Source organism: Hirundo rustica, chromosome 1, assembly GCF_015227805.2.
Source record: "Hirundo rustica isolate bHirRus1 chromosome 1, bHirRus1.pri.v3, whole genome shotgun sequence".
Lineage (NCBI taxonomy): Eukaryota > Metazoa > Chordata > Aves > Passeriformes > Hirundinidae > Hirundo > Hirundo rustica.
The window spans coordinates 57,210,688-57,229,814 of NC_053450.1; the positions used below are offsets into that span (position 1 = coordinate 57,210,688).

The 19,127-nt window shown below is 35.0% G+C and overlaps 1 protein-coding gene across 7 annotated transcripts in view; it reads right to left on the reverse strand.

Moving 5' to 3' along the window:
* Positions 1 to 6,450: 6,450 nt before the first annotated feature.
* RTTN (rotatin) overlaps positions 6,451 to 19,127 on the reverse strand; it is a 79,842-nt gene continuing 67,165 nt past the window's right edge. For 4 of the 7 annotated variants that reach the window (XM_040082569.2, XM_040082585.2, XM_040082603.2 and 1 more), the window contains 7 exons: positions 15,622 to 15,699; positions 14,266 to 14,392; positions 12,315 to 12,514; positions 10,197 to 10,464; positions 8,873 to 8,976; positions 8,466 to 8,535; positions 6,479 to 6,895 (listed from right to left, as the gene is read on the reverse strand). In XM_040082569.2, the coding sequence (XP_039938503.1) occupies positions 6,813 to 6,895; positions 8,466 to 8,535; positions 8,873 to 8,976; positions 10,197 to 10,464; positions 12,315 to 12,514; positions 14,266 to 14,392; positions 15,622 to 15,699 (930 nt within the window). In that variant the 3' untranslated portion in view covers positions 6,479 to 6,812. Of the gene's footprint in view, positions 6,896 to 8,465; positions 8,536 to 8,872; positions 8,977 to 10,196; positions 10,465 to 12,314; positions 12,515 to 14,265; positions 14,393 to 15,621; positions 15,700 to 19,127 lie in introns of all 7 variants that reach the window. The other 3 variants (XM_040082559.2, XM_040082551.1, XM_040082576.1) reach the window with 2 other exon arrangements.

A 19,127-nucleotide genomic window follows, 5' to 3' on the forward strand; every position in this document is an offset into this window, starting at 1 on the left:
CTATGGTCATTTGAACTGGTTTTCTACAGTACTAGGTTATTTTACCTGTTTTAACATTTCTTTTTTGCTCTTTGCTTCTCTTACTTCTTCTTTTCTATTTTTTAAAAGTTCAGTTTTAGTTAGATTTCAAATCCTTAATTTAGCACTTATCATCTACCACTCCTTCCAAGTGGCCATTTTGTCTCTAACTGAAAATAAAAGTTATTCCAGCATGTTGGAGAGAAAGCACAGAATATTTTCAAGAATCATATGAAAAAGTGTGTAGGTTGTTAAGGATCTTTCTTCTAATACATTATGGCAAACACACTCCCAGCACAGGATAAGGAGATTTGTTACCATTGAAAGGTATTTCAGTTCAGAGAGAGAATAAAATAATCCACCCCAAAGAGTTGTGTTCTGGGTGATTACATTTTGACCTCAATTCCTGCTATATTCCCTAGTGACTTTGTCCATACAATGTTTCCCCTGCTGGGACCTAGTCAAACATCATCTAAAATTAGATTTTTCTATTGATTTTTATGGTCATTTGCTTCTTAAAATCAGTTGTTACTCTCAAAAAAAAAAAAAAAAAAAAAAAAAAAAAAAAAAAATCCATGCTCACAGTTTGTCATACTATATTTTGAAAAACATATTGGAGAAATCTCACAATGTTAAACTGCATTTTAACCACATAGAGACTCAGTAATACTCATAGAAGAATTCAAATCCTTATAATCCATTGCTGTGCTACAATGTTTTTTCTCATTTTATTTTTACAGGATGTAAACTTCCTATTTCCAAGAAAGTTAGCTTTAAAAACAGCATTTAAGGAATTTCTGTGACTGCTCAATCATATTGCTCCATAAAACTGTGTAAAAATGTTTGCTTTTCAAAAAGGAGAAGGAGGATTCCTGTCATTATATGATAAATGTAATAAATAGAAACAATATAATGGCAAATTACTGTCAACAAACACCCAAGTTGAGCAGAGAGAATTTTTCTCCTATAAATCTCCTGAGACAGAGAGGCAGCCACAGGCTGCACAGAACCCCAAAAGCTCCCCATAGGCTGTGCCAGCTGCTGGCAACCTCCCGCTGTAAGGCTCCAACTCCTTCTCTTGTATTAATACACATTTTTTCCAAGGATGCTTTGCAAACCTTTAATTATTGCAGAATAATTTTGGACAATGCAAGATTTTTCACTCCAGAGTAGCTGTTACTAGGTCAGAAACCAGCATGCAGGTGAATTTAATATTCCTTTTTTAAACTTATTTTTAATGCTGGAAACTGTATATCTTGCAGGCATGAAGCAACAACACCAGAGGTTCCAAGGAACAGTCTCCTAAGCTGTGGACTAATGAGTAGCTGATGTCTTAATTTACACAAACAGATGAAAAAACACACCAAAACTTTCAGAAAAAAATGAGAATTCCAGTGACACTGCTGCTACCTGCAGGAGCAGCTTGTGTTAGCCTTTGAAACTTCACAGTTATTTGCCATTTATGAAGAACTGTGAAACTGCAGAGCATTCAATCATATAGACACTAAAGTCTGTTAATAGATCTCCAGGACTCACAGAATCATGAAATTTTTATGGTTGGAAGAGACCTCTGAAGATCATGTAGTCCAACCCTTGTTAACCAAACTTGAGATTCAGGAAGACTCTGAAGTTCAGATAGAGTAGTTTTAATTGGAAGCAACCAAAAGTTTTTATTCAGGTACTGCTACTGAACTGTAAAAGACAACTTTCTGGAAAAATATCCTAATGGGCAAGAAAAACTCTGGCTGAGAAGGAGTGAGTCACCCTCCAACTGCCACAGCAATGCAAGAAACTCCCTCTGCAAATACTCTGTTCAGAGTCCTAGAATGAAAAACCAAGAAGAAAATTTTCCTTAACCTGATTTGGTGAAATCCACCTCAGAAGTGTAATCACTTGGAGCTTGTCTACAAGGTTTTAAGCTTGTATTAATGTTACAAGCACTACTATGTTGATGCTTGCACGTTGATTGGTGTTGCCCCAGTTGTGAGTGCATCTTTCTCAACTCACCTAGATGTCAACATAGATGACAACTGTATTCTCTCAATAGTTATTTTTGGGTTTGTTTGTTTGTTTTGTTGTTTGTTTTTTTTTTGTTCAGGTAACTAACAGGTGTCTGAAGTCAGTGACAGCCTGTGATGGAGCATAACAGAAAATAAACTAAGACCTATTATCTTGTTGTTAAACTCAGTTAGCAGACTGGATTGGCCAGAAAGTTCTTAATAACATGCATTTTATTAGCATCTATGTCTAATACAGAGACACAGGTGATCCTATAACTCCCAGTATGTTAAAGATACTAGGCCACAAGCTAAGGACGTCCTCCTCATCTCCTGTTCTGCTCTGTCTCTGTAAAGCTCTGCACTGCCACTTAGGGTTAGTGAAGGATATTTTGGCAAGGGAAAGTATGTGGATTTAAAAGCATTCCCTACTGCTGCTGTTCTCATTTCTATTTCAACTCCAGGTCAGTATTCTGAAGATATTCTCAACAAGGAAGCATTGCCAATGCTGAGTTTTTAAAGAAAAATGTGTAACACCAGTGGAAATTTGCAAGTCACACATGTGAATGAAGTCAGGTATTACCTGATATGTGAAGCACTGGGAATTGCCAACCTGTGTTCTGCTCAGCCAAGACTTACTTGTACATAGTAAACAGTAGGGACTGGGATCTAAAAACATATAAATTCATATTATAGGCCTGTTGGCAAGCAATTAAGAAGTGGGAATGATGATATAATATCTAGACTGACCATTCAAAGCAGGTCCATGTGTTTTGTTTACGAGGAATGAGGACATTTGTGAACCTAAGCCTGTAGGTTTGCTGTAAATTCAACACACTGACACACCACTTTGGATGCATGAAAGTGGGTGCTGTAAGAATTCTCCTCTTCCAGTAAAAATTCAACCAGTTTTTTGGTTTTTTTGGAAAAGGTTGTGGTGACTGAGATAGGATTGGAGGAGGAGTGGAGGGGAACATATCCTGAATGCCAAACTTAATTGTAAAATCCCTACTGCTAATGTTCAGCACCTAAAATACCAGTTATAAAAATAAGATGTGCTCAGTTAGCTGGAACTGAGGCCCGAGGGCACATACTGACCCCTATTCATGGGACCAAACCCTTATGGGTTACAACACAGGGAGACTAACCATGTTTTAGGAATGCTCAGAGGCCACACAGAATTCCTGACTGAGATTAGGTAATCACAAAAAGACGATGATGATGATGTGATAAATGTAGAATGCACATCTTCCACAGTGCAGCCCAGGAGCCAAGAGAGGAGTCTACAAGGACTGGAGAGTTGTGAAATTATACTTACCACAATGCCTTCTCTATCCTAAAGCAATGGCATCATGACTGCTATCTCAGCAGTGGAGCTGCAAATGATTACTTTAGGAGCCATTTTGGAGAGAATTGAAGGAATAACTTTTTTTTTTTTTTTTTTTTTTTTTTTTTTTGCGTAACCAGAAGAAACCTCAAGTGAACTGTCGAGTGCTCCCAGACTCCCTAGTGGACAGCAATCTTTGCGTGGTTGCTAACCGTTTTTTTCCTCTCTTAGAAGACATTAAAACATTTCTCTGAAGGAAAAGAAGATCTGAGAAGCTGTCACAGCAGTTTCTACTTTACTGTGAAGGGAAATCCTTAAAAAAAGTTGGGCTGAAGTTTCAGTATAGAAAACTCCCCTCCCCAGTCTGGCCAGAACTGCTACCACAAGCCTGTAATTGCTGTAATTTGCAAGTTTGGTATGGAGGGGAATCAATGAAAAACATCATGCAGGGATGTGTGTAGTTGCTGAGTGAGGAGAATCCGTAAGTCCAAATTGCTGCAAGAGCAAAAAATAGACCCTTTCTCATAAATGAAGTATTTTTCCTGAGGATTTTCAAGTAGGCTTGAAAACCTATTACTCAAAGGTTTGAAAACTTCATCACTAAGTCATGACTAAATGTGTCTATTTGCATGAACACACACAATCAAAACGAAATTATTTAAGCTTAATCTACAATTTTATACTACTTAAGTGAAAATTATTTCTGTGAAAGTTTTGAACAGGCACTAGATGACACATCCATCTTAAAAAAAGAATCTGAAAGCCTCATTTTTAGTGGATTTTATGCACTTACCTCTTTTGAATTTAATAACTTCTTTCTTGATTACAAGCTTATCATAAAAGATAAAGCAACCAAGTAAGAGCATGATATATCTGCAGTCAGTGCAAATGGTAATTGAATTCTCCTGGATAAGGATTTTCCAGAGACTTCTAGCTTGCATGGCTGTGCCTTTTATTAGGGAAACTAGATGAAAGTTGAATATTACCCTTTCAATTCTGTAGCTTTTTCAGGAAATCCATCTCCACTTTAATTGCACTTTCCTCTGTAAGGTAAAAAAAAATTATCTTACAGCTCTTAGAATTTGAAGGTATTTTAGGGTATAATTCTCTTCAAAAACACAAACATGACAAATACCCCATCCTTCAAGATAGATGGATCTCCAAAATTTGGAAATTAACTGTGAACAAAGTCTAAATATGTAAATCTATTTTCCTGAAAGCTATTAAGGCTAAAGATTATTGTGAGGCTATTTATGGTAGTCTAAGTGCCAGTGAAGAGGAAATATAGGGTCATTTACATGGTCATTTACATTTTATAACTCCCTTTGTTAACATGCAGGAAGGCAGGATGCAGCCACTCTACATCCCCAGTTTTCAAGAGAAATGTGATGAAAGGAAGTGCTGTCCTTTAAATAAATACATAAAGCCCTTTCCTTAATCTTGAAGGAGGAAAGCTTATTCACAATGTGAATATCGATTTTAGCCCATAGAGTTTAAAAATTGTTTTGTTTTTACAGAATAGCAACACCAAATAAAAGTACTTACTTATGACATTGCTACAATTGTTTCCCACAGGTGTAAATTGTTGCAGAATACTGAGAAAATAGCTCATTTTGGGATAAACACAGCACTAAGGCTTACTGTAACAACAAATGTATTAGCAATCTGCCCAGATTATTCAATATGAATAGTTTCTCCAAGAACAAGCACAGCTTAGCAAAATAGAAATGTTTAATAGAAAACAAGCATCCTTCTATGGCATTATTATATTGTACTTGCACTTCATGAAGTCACGCAACTGCAGCCCTCATTCCCCTCATGAGATCCATGTGTATTTCTATGCTTTGAATGAGCTCTTACCATCCTTGCAGGAGTGGTTACTTCCATCAGAATTCATTTGGCATTGAATACTCCCATTTTTTGTCTTTCTGAAACAGAAAAAATGGCAATCTGCATTTTGACTTAGAGACTGATTTATGAGAAAGGTCGTTGGGGTGAGTACGCTGAAGCATAAGTCTCTGAATAGACTCAGCACTCGGTAGTCTGAGTGGAAGAGACTTCACACTACCAAGCCCAGTCAGCAAATGCTGACTTGCAGAGCTGTCTCCTGCCCTGCAGCTGAGTATTCTGCAATACATACCGTGGGATGAGCATGACAGCATTTAACAACCGCTTTGCAAAACACAGTAATTACACAACATAGTAAGTGGAAAAGAATCAAATTTCAGTGGTCCAGCGTTGCACTTTGTTTGGTTGAGGGGTGGGAGATCAGCCAATAATTACATTTCTAGTAATGACTTAACCCAGCCATAAGCATTACACTTATGGTCAGCTGAATGATATCAAATCACACATAATTTACAAGCATTGCTAAACAAATAGACCTACATTCCTTCTGTCAGCAGAAAACACTTTTGTCACCTGGTTAAGAAGACTAATTACAGGTAGACATGGCCTTGCTATAATTCTTAGAGATGTTATTCAGGTTTTGCTTTGAATGAGCTCACTTCTATCTGACTGACATAAAGTAAAAGCTTTATGTGTTGAGGAAAATTAAAGCACTCTGTTAGATACTCCAGAACCATGGCCAGAAAAACTATTGTGCTCAGACATCAATGTGTTTTTCTCTCAAATTCTTTCAGCATAGAATACTGAAAAATTTAGAACTATAGTTATATAGTAGCACTTCAAAGACAACACAGGCCCAGATAATGGAGGGGGGCAGAGGGGGAAATTTGCCCCAAGCATAACATTCAAAGTCTTTAGAAACTAACAGATTTTGACTTAAATATTCTCTACATTGTTGTAATGTAACTAAAATGATGCACATAGTCTGTATCATGAGTAAACTGCTATATTAACATAACTGTCACCTCTAAATCAGCAATTGAGAACTCTTTTTCAATTGTTAGCATCTTAAAAAACATGCAGCAATTTGAACTGAAATCTTCAAAACTACAACATGCACCTTGCTGTTCTGCATCTAGTATATGTTAAGACACCACAACTACCAACATTTTCAGTTCTTGAATCTGAGCATACACTGGGCACACCTGCAATCTTAAAAATTCCACTTCACTCACAGCAAACGATCTCAGGTAAAAACTCCTTTATTAAGAACAATTCAAACCAGAAATTCTAATACTTTATAGTAACAAATTCAATGCATAATTTAAGAAAATTACTAATTTTTCAAATCTTTTCTCCTGTACATTCCTTCTTCTGTGTACATAGTTTACATAGCGTAATTGTAAGTTCCCATTGGGATTACAGTACAAATACTTTGAACCAGATATAGCGCAATTTCTTTGGTTCAAAGTGATGAACTTCTTCTTCAAAGGCTTCATGAATTTCTTCCACAGCAGATATACTGCTGCCATAGATCTGTGAAGCAGAAGTTCTTTCTTCAAATTTCAGTCTCTCATGGAACAAGTTGTTCAATTTCAACATGAGAAGTCAACTGATGACCATTAAGAGTCAAGAAGCTGCACTATATTCTCTAAGCATTTTACATAGTAGGCATGTAGTTCATCTTCTTCTGGCTGGGGAGAACCTGAAAGGAAAAAAGAAACCCTAAGATTTGAATTTCTAGCTGATTCTTAATATAAAATTACTTTTCCAGAGATTGCATCAAATGCCTTGCAAGAATTCATGCTGGTTTATGACCTTAACTCTGTATAAATGAGCAGCAAATCAAATATTAATACTTTATGTTGCAAAGTCTGTTTTGGCTTTTTCCTTGGATAGGACAAAGCAGGAAATGTAAAATAACAATAGCCATGTTGAAAAATTCTGCACATGTACTGAGAAGAACAATCTACCATTTTATCCCAATTATCACTGTTAAGTGATCAAAGCTTTACAAGCACAGACTAGTTGAGAACCTTAATTCAGGAATATATTAATAACAATATTGATGACATATTACACAACTGTAAACTGTAATAATTACAGTTGCATAAAATATTTTATAATCCTTATTTTGATATGTAAATGTTCATTGAATTAAAAATCAATAGTTCAGTCTGAGACTTCATGTTCTATAGCAGTACAAAAATAAATGGGCATTAATGTTATGAGGTGCTAGTCTGTAAAATGTACCCATTTCTACCTTGTTGATTCAACATGGTATTTTGAAATCTCTGATCTGTGGCAGTTCTGCTATAAGAAACAATACAAACTTATCTATTAATATATAATCAGTATATGAAATGTATTATTATGTTTAATGATTGACTTAGTAAAGGCTGAGTTTGAAACAACAGTGCATTCACAAAATTAATAAATTTGGGTGACAGCACAGGAAAAATTATCATGAGATGTTCTATCAAAAATACATCTCCTCCTTATTAGGATACCAACAATGGTCCAGTGTTTGGACAAAGTTTGTAGCAAATCTGTTATACAAATACTATGGAAACTTGGATATTATAAGTCACTCAATCAATAAACCTATTTGAGTACATCCACAGAGCAATTTAACTTGGTTTGAAAGCTCATTAGCTTAAAATGAGACATTATCATACCCTTTCAAGATCAGACCAACTTGAAAAACCCATTATTAGCTACTGAAGCTCCAGCTACAGATCAGGTGTTTGAACTCCTTTCATACTGAATGTTCTTCAGCTGAACTTATTGTATTGAAGCCACTGAGTTATGCTCAGTTACTGGAGCAAAAATCTCAACCTTTCAGAATGTCATTAACCCATGGCACAGTATTTTAATGTTGGAACAATGCACTAGTCTGATCCCTCCTCTTTGTGGCTCAACACTCTGAGGCTGAACACCGTTAGGCAAAGTCAATGCTAAAAGAACATTTTTTTTTATCACTAAATTTAAGATTTAAAGATTCACAGAACTGTACTGAGAAAAGCATTTTTATTGCAAGCATTATGAGACCTATGCTTCAAAACTAAACTTGACAATTACCTAAGGTATTTTTCTCCGTCTGTATTTATAAGATACCTAATCATAAGCCACATTGATAATTGTGATTTTAGGGACAAAAGTTTCCTTTTAAAAACGTGTAGCACAACAAAAACTTACTGTGATGATATAAATTGAAATGCTTTAATGATGGAAAAATTAAGAATTGGCATTAGGTAGAAAGAATTAAGACCTACTTTTCTTCACTAAAGAATAGGCCTCATCTATTCTTCTCCTTATGGATGGATTCTTCAAAGTCACTTTTGCCTGTAGCACACAAACACACAAAACACTATGAACTTTCTTGCCCACACCTTAACAACAAAGTTTAAAAAATTACAATTCATCAGAACATGAGATGCAAGAGTTTTTAGAATTAACATTATTGTATCATCATATAGACTGTATTTATGTAAGTAGTCACTAACTACAAAAGGACATGCTGCTTCTCTACCATGTTCTTTAATCTCCCAGCCTCAGCAGCTACACAATTAAAACTGAATGACTATTGTAAACTTTATTATTATTTACTTAGAATTACTGCATTGTTTACAGCATAAAAGTATAACATTAGAGTTTCTTCACAGATTTCTCAAATACTAACCTTCTGATAGTTGTGAAGCAAAGCCCAAAGTGAAGCTGCTCCTATTCTCTGAACAGCAGGACTGTTACTTTCCAAACAGGCAGACAGTATTGCAATTGCTTGATCTAATGAGACAAATTAAAAAAAAAAAAAAAGAAACCAAATGCATCTAGAAAATATAATCAAGAGCAATGTAAATATATTTACATGCCTCAGTAGATTGATGCTTGGAGTGTATTTATTTTTATGACATGAACTGGTATGGCAGAGGAATTACAGAAACTTTATTATCGATTAAATTTCAATATGCTCATAAAATTAGCACAGTGCATTGAAAGAAGTGTTAAAAGCAATACAGCAAAACAAAAACCAAGTAATGCTAAAAAGTTAAGCTAACCAGTATACAACACGAACATTATGTATAGCTATCAGCTGTGCTTAGGGAGTGAGTAAGCTGTGAAACTGTTTTATAACTCCCAGTAGCTACAATTAGAGCCACATCAGGATGGATATTAAGATGTTTCTATTTTTCTTCATACTTATTATGCAGATGATTTGCAACCAATGAGAAATATTTGCCACCCCACTGTAGGTGCTTTAATTTTCTAGCATTGCTCTGAAGCCAGACTCTTCAGCTTTGCTTGTTCACTTCACAACAAAAATTTACAGATTATGTAACTGAATAATCTATATTCAATTAAGGCAATAAATCTACATCTTAGGAAAAATAAAAAGTATGGACACTATGGAAATCTTGCTGAGAGCTTAGAACAAATGCAGGAGCATTCTCTCTGCAATAAATGGGGCAAAGAAATATGCCTTCTACAAACAACCAAGAAATAAGTCCTGAACACATTGTTACATTAAATATATATGCCATACTATCATAAGCACTTTCTGTACATGACAGAACATAAAATGTTTGTCTCAACATTCATAATTTGCACAAGCTCAGAAAGTTTTGTCCAGCTGATGACAGGAATTTCAGTTACTTCAAACTGACTGACACAAAGAATTCTTCAATCCTCCCTGAAAAACTAGCTGTTTGACAAAACTGCAAAAATCCTTTCATTCATAATGTGTTATTAAATTCAAATGATCTGCCTAACAATGAATCATGATTTTCTTTTTATAACTATTTATTTGCTTTTCCTTTTACTATGTATTATTGTAATTGTCTCTCTGCCAAAATATACATTCTGTAATTAATTCTAAAAATTAATTTTTATAAAAATGCTCTTTTAAAATACTACATTGAGTTCTTGATCAGTAACCCAAACTGACATTAAAACATAGTCCTCTGGAAGCCAGAGAACAACAGTTTACATACTCTTCAGATACTTACCATTAGCTAATATCTTTGGTTTATTAGCTGGACTAAAACATATATTATGTAGAATAAGAAGTGCTAGATGTTGGCTGCTCTTGTGCTTGTATTTACACAATTCAATGATCTGGTCTAAAAACCCATTTATCTTCATGACCATTTGTTGCCCGTCTTCTCCAAAAGATATGTTCAGTAGCAGCTTTAGCCAAAGAGTAGACACATTACCAGAATTTTTATTACTTCCTTTTGGCAATGAAAGAGATAAAAAATTCTGCAGGAAGTTACTCTGTTAGAAGGAAGAAAAAGGGGTTTAGAATTTATAGTATTCTATGGCTTGTTTGCTGTTGTTTGACCTTCCAATCTACATACTTGACCAAACACTAGTACTGTGGTTTAGTTTACACATTACAGGCAACCCATTATTAGTCAAAAATTTTTGAAAAAAATTACATATGAAAAAGAATCTACTGCATGGTTAAAAAGTTAATATGGCAACACACATTTTCTTCTATAATAACTTATGCAGTGTAGATACATAAAAGTTGATCTAACACAATATATTTCTTTAAAGGCTAATTCCCGCCACTACATAAGCTTTCTGCTTTGCACTCTGTGTTCCTATCCCAAAAAAATCTAGCGACATTTTAAGTGAATCAATGCACTGCTTAGATAATGTATTCTTGAACCCTTACTAAATATTGCATGCTATTAAGAAATGTTAAAGGTATCACAGAATGTCTTGAGTTGGAAGTGACTCATAAGAACCTACAGCACCACTCCTCCCTTCACTGGTAGCCAGAGGAATGTCCTCTGTTTTTGTAAGCTTTCTAGAAAAAGAACTGTGCATTGATATGACACTCTGTCTCAGGGCTTGCCTCCACTTTCAGGAGATTCTGAGAAGACAAAAATCTATTCCCCTGTTGCAAGAGGGAGGTGTTATAACATAAATTCCCCAAATGAAAAAGTCCTTGACTAAATATTCCCAGCATCACTGAATCCTAACAACATACACAAGCATCTGGTTGAAAGCAAGCAACCCAGCATACAAACTCATTGTGGTTTTCTTCATGTGAATATAATATTGGTAATTTAATTTTCACAGAGGGAATTGGTTATTCAGCATTGCTCACACTTATGAAAGCAGAGCCCAAGAGAGAGAAGGAAGTACTATCACAGTAGAGTGAAACTCTGGAGACTCTAAAAGCAAAAACAATTCACAGAACATAACAGCTACTACAGAAGAGATCTCAAACTCTTTGTTTCTATCAAAAAGTTTGAATATTAGTCACTTTGTACCAGTATGACCATGCTTTACATAATTAGCATCACAAAAAAGATCTATTTCCTGTTGCATTTCGAACAGGCAATTAGGTCCAACATTAGAAGAACATAATAGAACATATAATGTTCTATTAATAATAATAGAACATTATTAATGGAGAAAAAAAAGAAATCTTTGCAATTAATAAATTACTATAAAAGATGCTAGAAACAAACACACTTTTTATAATTTTTGTTGTGTTAGCCCATCTTATCATATCACTTTGACAGTTGACTTTTTACATGGTCTGTCTTCTTTTCTAAAGGTTTGAATTTATTTAAATGATCAAAGTTTAAGGGAAACAGATTTTTCAAGCACATTTGATAAAGCAGAGTAAGGATCATTCTATATAAAAAATATAAAAAGGAAAAGACATTACATACATTTGTGTAATAAAAATAGATTTTTTATCTAACATCCAATCACTGTTTTTTTTTCCTAAAACTTTTACAAAGGTTATGTTTCCCACATGCTTTACACAATGCTTAATTTCTTGTTCGTTCATGTGCAGTTTGTTCTATAGCATGCTCACTTCCATGATCCACTAGTGATTTGCTATCAATATGTATTGGTATTAAAAATGTTACAACCCACTGAAATAGGTTACAAAAAGCTCTAGCAATATAGACTATGAATATAACTGAATTACACTCTATTCTTAGGGAACAGTAACACAACTAACTGAGAAGACACAATGGATTTGATTCCCACAGAAGTATTTCTGTATGATCACAGGTCATTCCATATTAAAATAAGAGGGTTTATTAAAAAGGAAATGGCATCCATTGCTAAAACACAGGTTACCATTTACTTACCTTCTGAATAATGCCTTTACAGTCATGAGACAGAGCAAGGTTAGATATTAGACAAAAGACCACCTGCTGAACTGGGCTGTTATCATTTGACACATGGGAAGCCAATTTCAAGATGTAATGCATTAATGAGTTGCCAGCTGCACTTCGTGCAGATGGAAGCGATGATTGTCCACCACCGGCCCAACAAAGTGAAGCACAGCCTTAAAGCAATGAGACATTTATCATATTAGAAATGCAGATATGTATTTAAAAGAAAAAAATATATAGAAAGAACAGTGCAACTGCTCAAACATTGAGATGGAACTTTTCCAAGGATTTGTTAGGTATCTTTTCTCTGAGCCCCAATGAAGTCAATCAGACATGCTTTGAATAGAAACATGTCTGAATGTGGCACTTTACTGGAATAGGCATCTACTGTTCTATTGTTCTAGAATGTAAGAGGCAATTCTGCTGTTAAACAGAAGCCATTGCTCCATCTCAGAAAGTCTCCTTAAATACTGGAACATACATCTAATTATACAATTATTTGGCGGTTGAATCTGAAGGGATCCTCTGAAACCGGTTCAGAAAAAGAGGTCTCTGTATAATTTGAAAGGATTAATATAAGTTCCTTAGAATATTTTTCTGGGAAATGTAAGCGCTGTCTGCAGCTGTCATTACACTGTACAATAGAAGAATGCACAATCCTATGCTATAGAGCTACAAGTTTGAATTAATACAGCAGCAGGAATAACTATGTTACCAACCCAATACAGATAAATACCTTCTGCACAAATATAGATATGTATCCTTTTTTTTTTTTAGTGGCATTGGCCATCAGCAACAGGTAATTTCTTACATGACAAAAGTAAACAAAAATGAGACAATGTCTAACTGTATTTCCATTTATTGCATTTCTCAGACTACACTGAGGAGGAATGGTTAACCAGTTCAGAGTAGGCAAATTTGGGACACCTCATAAGTCAGCTATTCAAAACAGAAAGAAACATGATCAACATGATTGATCAGAGCACTTGCTCTTATCAGCAAGGAAAATAAAAACGCAGACTTAGAGTCAATTCAGCTTGATTTCTTGCACATGGACAGGACATTACATTTTTATTTTATACTCTGTAGCTGACTAATACAAGTCTTTCTTTGGCCCATACTAAAAAAAAGACTTTATGAAAAAAAGCCATTGTAAGCTCATTTCAAGTCTGGAGACATTAACTTAAAAAAAAAAAAAAAAAAAAGTAATATTTTCACCATGTTAACTCTTTCACGGTATCTTGACAGGGAAAAAAGGAACAGTCGCTTTTGTGTCTCTTCAAGCTACTTGCAAATCATTAGCTATGATTTCCTAAATCTAAATAACCATGATATAGAAAGAGAAAAATCCATGCTAGAAAAAAGTTCAGGCTTCTAGTAGTGGGGATAATTATGAATGGAAAGAAAAGGTTTGCTCAAATGAAAAGGAGATTCCTTATGAAAAATATACAAACAAAAGCTACTGAGTCCAAGGCCTAAAGAAATTGAAGAAATTTAATACAAAGTGGAATTTGATTGACTATTTCAAAACCAGAATGTTCTCAGTAAGGACTGAAGTACAACCCATATAAAGTACTGATACACTGTTCTCTATTAAAGAATTCCTAGAATAGTACTTCTATAATATACTACTCAGCTTGGCAGGACATTCAGCATAACCGTTAAATATACTGTTTGAATTAAATGCTATTTAATCCTTTAGTACAATTGCACCCTTGCTTGAATCCAACAGCTTGAAACCAGATCTGAATAGAAGTCTTGAATGTATTAAAATCAAAACTCTTGATAGACTTTGATGGACCAGTGCTTTTACACTTTCCTCTTACAGAAGCAATAAACATTCTTTTCCCTTTATTATGCTTTTCTGTCTTAATTATTCTGGTAAAATATTTTGATGTGTTCCACCACAGAGTGACTTTCATACCTGCAGGACAGTTTTCAGTGTAGACACAAAGCAAATGCAGAGCTATTTGCATTGAGGAATCATCTGCTAAAAACCATGGCCACAGAGAATGCAGAACAGGAACAAGATGAGCTTTGAGTGCTGCCATCTACAATATGAAGGAGAATTTCAAATGCTATCAATCCTTTGAAAATGAAATATAGAATGAGAAAACTCATATTTTTATCTTATGGTTTAAAAGACTGTACAGAGAACTGATCCTCTAATTTCAACCACCAACGAATTTAACTCTACGCCAGTCAAAAACAGCACATATCTTAATTACTGAAAGACATGCAAACAAAAGTAAAGATTTATTCATTCCAACTGTTCTTGTTCGAGAGCTCTCTAAAGTTTTATTCAACTACTTCTAAAGTAATTATTGGAACTCAAAAAGCATGGAAATACAGGAGTGCAGCTGTATACAGAGCAAATGATAGAAATCTTCAGTTATCAACAGCAACCACCTTCAATCCTCCAAGCAATTCTTTCTGCAGATCCCGATCAAAACAAGAAAAACATTCCACAATAATCTTAGCTGAGAACATGGCACAACCAAGTTATGGGGATTTCAGGGATAATCAGATGGCTTATTCAGCCCCAAGTGTTCTGTGTACAAAAAGGATGTCAATACGTGCCCTGGAAAAGGGGTACTCCTGGAAAATCAGGAAATCTTGTAGTTCCACCAATGTATTTGCTAAAAGTAGCCCGAGTTGTATAAATGGCACAAGTAACACAATATCAAGAAAAATTAAACTGTGAGCGTGGAAATAAATGTGTGAATGGTATTAGCAATAACAAAGAGGAAGAGCAGTGATCAGAAAGAACACAGGAAAGTGAAAACAAGTAATGTAGTATTTTCCCCATAAAAAACAACTAGGCAGAATGGAAGTTGAAAAGAAATCGAAAAGAACAGAGAAAAAGTCAAGAACAAAATTAAAAGAAGACATTTAAGATTTTGAGCAAGAAAAATGATCTTATAAAAAACGGATGTGAAAACAAAATTGTGTTTTGGAAGATTAGTACAACTTAACTCAGATTAAAAAAAAATAAATAAATTATTTAGATTTTGGTTTTGTTTGGTTGGGATGGTTTTGGGCTTTTCTTGTCATTCAGAAAGGCAAAAGATGTAAGGAGAGGAAACAACTTTCTAAGATCTGAAATGTATCTGTGTGCTTTTCTGGTGACCCCACACTTTTCTCTGCCATCCATTTTTCATGTTATATGCTTTGAAAATTAGAATTATTGACTTACTTAAGGCAGAAGTGGATATAAAAGATAATTATCTCCATTCAGTAACTAAATGTGCTCATATTACTTCAGTATAAGAATACTTACTTTGCATTCTTCATTTTGAAAGAGGCAGTTTCTAAGGAGCTGCATAGAACACTTTAACTCCTTGTTAAGGTTATCCTCCTAACCAGAGAAAAATAATTGAAGATCATCATTGTAAGACCAGAATGAATCTCATACAAGGAAGAAAGATATTTCAAACGAAGAAATACAAATCTAAGGTATCAACATTGGGGTCACAACTGCTCAGCAGTTTTCTCCTGATTTTAGGTAGAATTCATCTCAGCTAGCTTCAAGCACATTTACGAAAGACACTTAAAACCACTAATTTATTATCCTTATCTCTCTTTATAACCCACAGATACTATTTCTAGGGGCACCAATCTGACCAAATGCAGAAATCTGTAATGTCGAGCTCCATTTATCTTACAGCTAATAAAGGACGGGTGAGAATTTTCTGACCCGTTTGTTCCATCCTAAAGCACACGTCTAAAATAAGTCACACGAATCACTCCCTAGAAGCATTTACTTTTCTTCCTTGGCGAAAAACAAGGTTAAATTAGTTCTGTCTTGCAGACCCTGAGAGTTCAGTTGGAGCATGGTGCTAATAGAATGTCAAGGTTGTGCGTTTGACCTCTCTACACACTATTCACTTAAGGACTGGATTTGATGATGATCCTTGGGAGTCCCTTCCAACTCAGAATATTCTGTGATCTCTACAGCTGGTCAGGGCAATCCATCATTATATCCCCAGGATCTTAATTTCCTATCCTTAACTATAAATATAGAAGCTATAAATAACTTCCAACCCGATAAGAAAATTACAAAAATAAATACAGACCTTTGGACAGTGAGGTGCAACACTGAGATTCAAGTTACAAGTGAACAAAAAATCCATCTTCATGACAGAGCTATGATGCTACAGGGCAGTGATGGCTGACCTAACTCCTATAAGGGTGACACACTAAACCACTTTTGAAAGATTACCAAACTCCAACAAGCTTGTCCACCACAGGATACTACTTCTGTCTTATCAAACGTAAAGGAACAAAAATGTAAAATAGGATTCATACTTAATCTCAGACAATGGGAAGAAACAATGCATGCTAATAAATCATAATATCAGAAATCATATATTTGATGACATTTAGAGATGAAGTAACAGTCTACTGCAAAAAGGTTAATGAAAGGCAGTTGTAGTAGATCAAGCAGAAACATACAAGTCATTATTACAAATACATTTTATAACTGGTTTGTCTCACTTCTAGCCAAATAAAATGTTAACTCCAAGACAAGACAAGAATTCTTTCAGGAATTCTGTACGTATTAATTTAGTTAATAAGTAAAATAGCATTAAAATGCCACAAGCTACAATTTTGTTTTGATGTACAAATTTCTAGGAGGTGGAAAAAAGTATTGATTGCATTGATAGCAATGTTTGTATTTATTTATTTTAGGGATATTTTGCCTTTTACTACGACACTATTTTAACATGAATTTTTGAAAGCTTGGTTACTTGGTTACTTTTCATGCTCTTTATTAACATCAGACTAATTATTTTGAAAGAAAAGGAATATCAAATAAAACACCTCAGTTGAGCTGAGAATGAAGCCAGGTCAAACATATTTTCCCAATAATTAAAAGAATCAGAAAAAAAGGAAAAAAGAAAAGAAGCTGTCATGACTTTCTTTTGAGAGTTGTGCCTTGAATTGGGCAAAGGGGCAGTTTTGTGAATGATCAGCTCAATCTACCGTGAAAGCAATGACTCAGGGTCCATTATGCACCACATACGACGAACAGCCCACTTACATATGATGCAGCAACCTGCAGTCCCAGTTCAGCAGGGAAATCTGCTACAAGGTCTTCAGCAAATTTTTTCAAAAATATTCAGTTAAACATAAACAGTTTTTCTGAACTTTCTCAGAGGCTCCTTTCCTCCAATTTCTTTCAAGTTTTAAATTCCTCCTCAACCCAGAAACTACAAAGAACCAGCCGATCTCAGCCTTATAGGACATATCCATGGCAGAACACCTTTCAGCCTCCAACAATGGAAAAAGTAAAATAAATGTGTTTAGGAGATATCAAGAAAATGTATGATAGCCTTCAAATGTCAGGGTCAAACTTAAATTTTTTAAAGAGTTCATTGTTATAAAACACAATTTCATACTCTCACAAATCAAGGCTAATGTCTGTACCAAAACCTCAGAGAAAAATACTATTTAGCTGAAGCAATGCAGAAATACCTTACAGGAAGGTGTTTCCTGCAATTTCTGCTTTATGTGGGAGTGGACAAGATAGCAAACTTGACAGCAGAGGTCACTGCCCATATTTTATTAATTCTCTTAGATGAAAGTGGCAGAAAACAAGCAGATTGCAAAAAAAAAATCTGTGAAACTGTTGTATGATGGTAAGACATAATTTATATCTGAATGTGGCAAAGAAGAGTTGGGTAATGTCAGAGTCTGGAAGAACTGGAAGAAAGGTTAAAAAAAAAAAGGCTAAATAAATAAACTGTGAACAAAGAGAAGCTACTGGGAATGCAAGCAGTGGAAGGACCACAAACAAGTACGAGGTTAAAACAATCCCAAACTGACAAGTTAAAAAATTAGGGAAAATTGAGTCTGATGACAAGAAACTGAGCTGTCCCAACCAAGTTTGAAGGAGAAAAAAAAAAACAACAACAAACTGAAAGTCAGATAATAGGAGAGTAAAAAAGCTGTGATTTACGGGCATAAAGAAAATGGAACTGATTTTGGGACAGGAGGGAGATTGACTGGTACAAAATAGACAAAACCAAAATAGCTAGCACTGGTTGAAAGACACTGAAAAAGACAACTTAAGAAAAACAAAACATATTATTGTTGAAATAAGATGGAAAAAAAAATTAGCTGGATTAGATAGGGCCACAAAGTCAAGACTGAAAGTCCAACTAAGTTTGAAAACAGTACTCTAAATCTATACTCTATAAGAGAAATATCACAAATTACAACTATGACAGATTACAAAAGGATGAGATGTGAGTGGATGTCTGAAAATTAATTTTGAACTCTCCATCAGCCTGCTATTTGATGCTTTCAGCCAGGATGGACTAGTTACTAATTCCGGTAACCTGGACTAAAAGTGGGACGTCCTGAACACTCCAAGTAATGAAAAGACATGAGGCCAAACTAGTAATTCAGAGGCTGATCATGTGTTATACCTTGCATGTAGACTTTTGAGTTTAGGCAAACAGAAGCTTGGAGCTCTGGAAGGAAAAGTTAGTGGAAAAAAGAAGGATTCCTGAAAAGAGGTGGTCCCTGCCAGAAAGAAATGGGCCCAAAAAGAAGAATGTGAAGATCCTGGCTGGAGGAACAATCTGGCAAATGGGAGAAGATCCTGAGGGCCAGAGAGATGCTAGGAAAAAAACACCACAACTTGCTCAGGGGTTTTGTCCAGTGAACACCCAAGACTGAGCAGCTGCCAAGTATGGACTGATGTGATTTTCTGCCTGACATTCCAGAAGAAGCAGTCATCTCTGTTCTGTAAAAGGTACTTGAGACCTAGTGAGACCT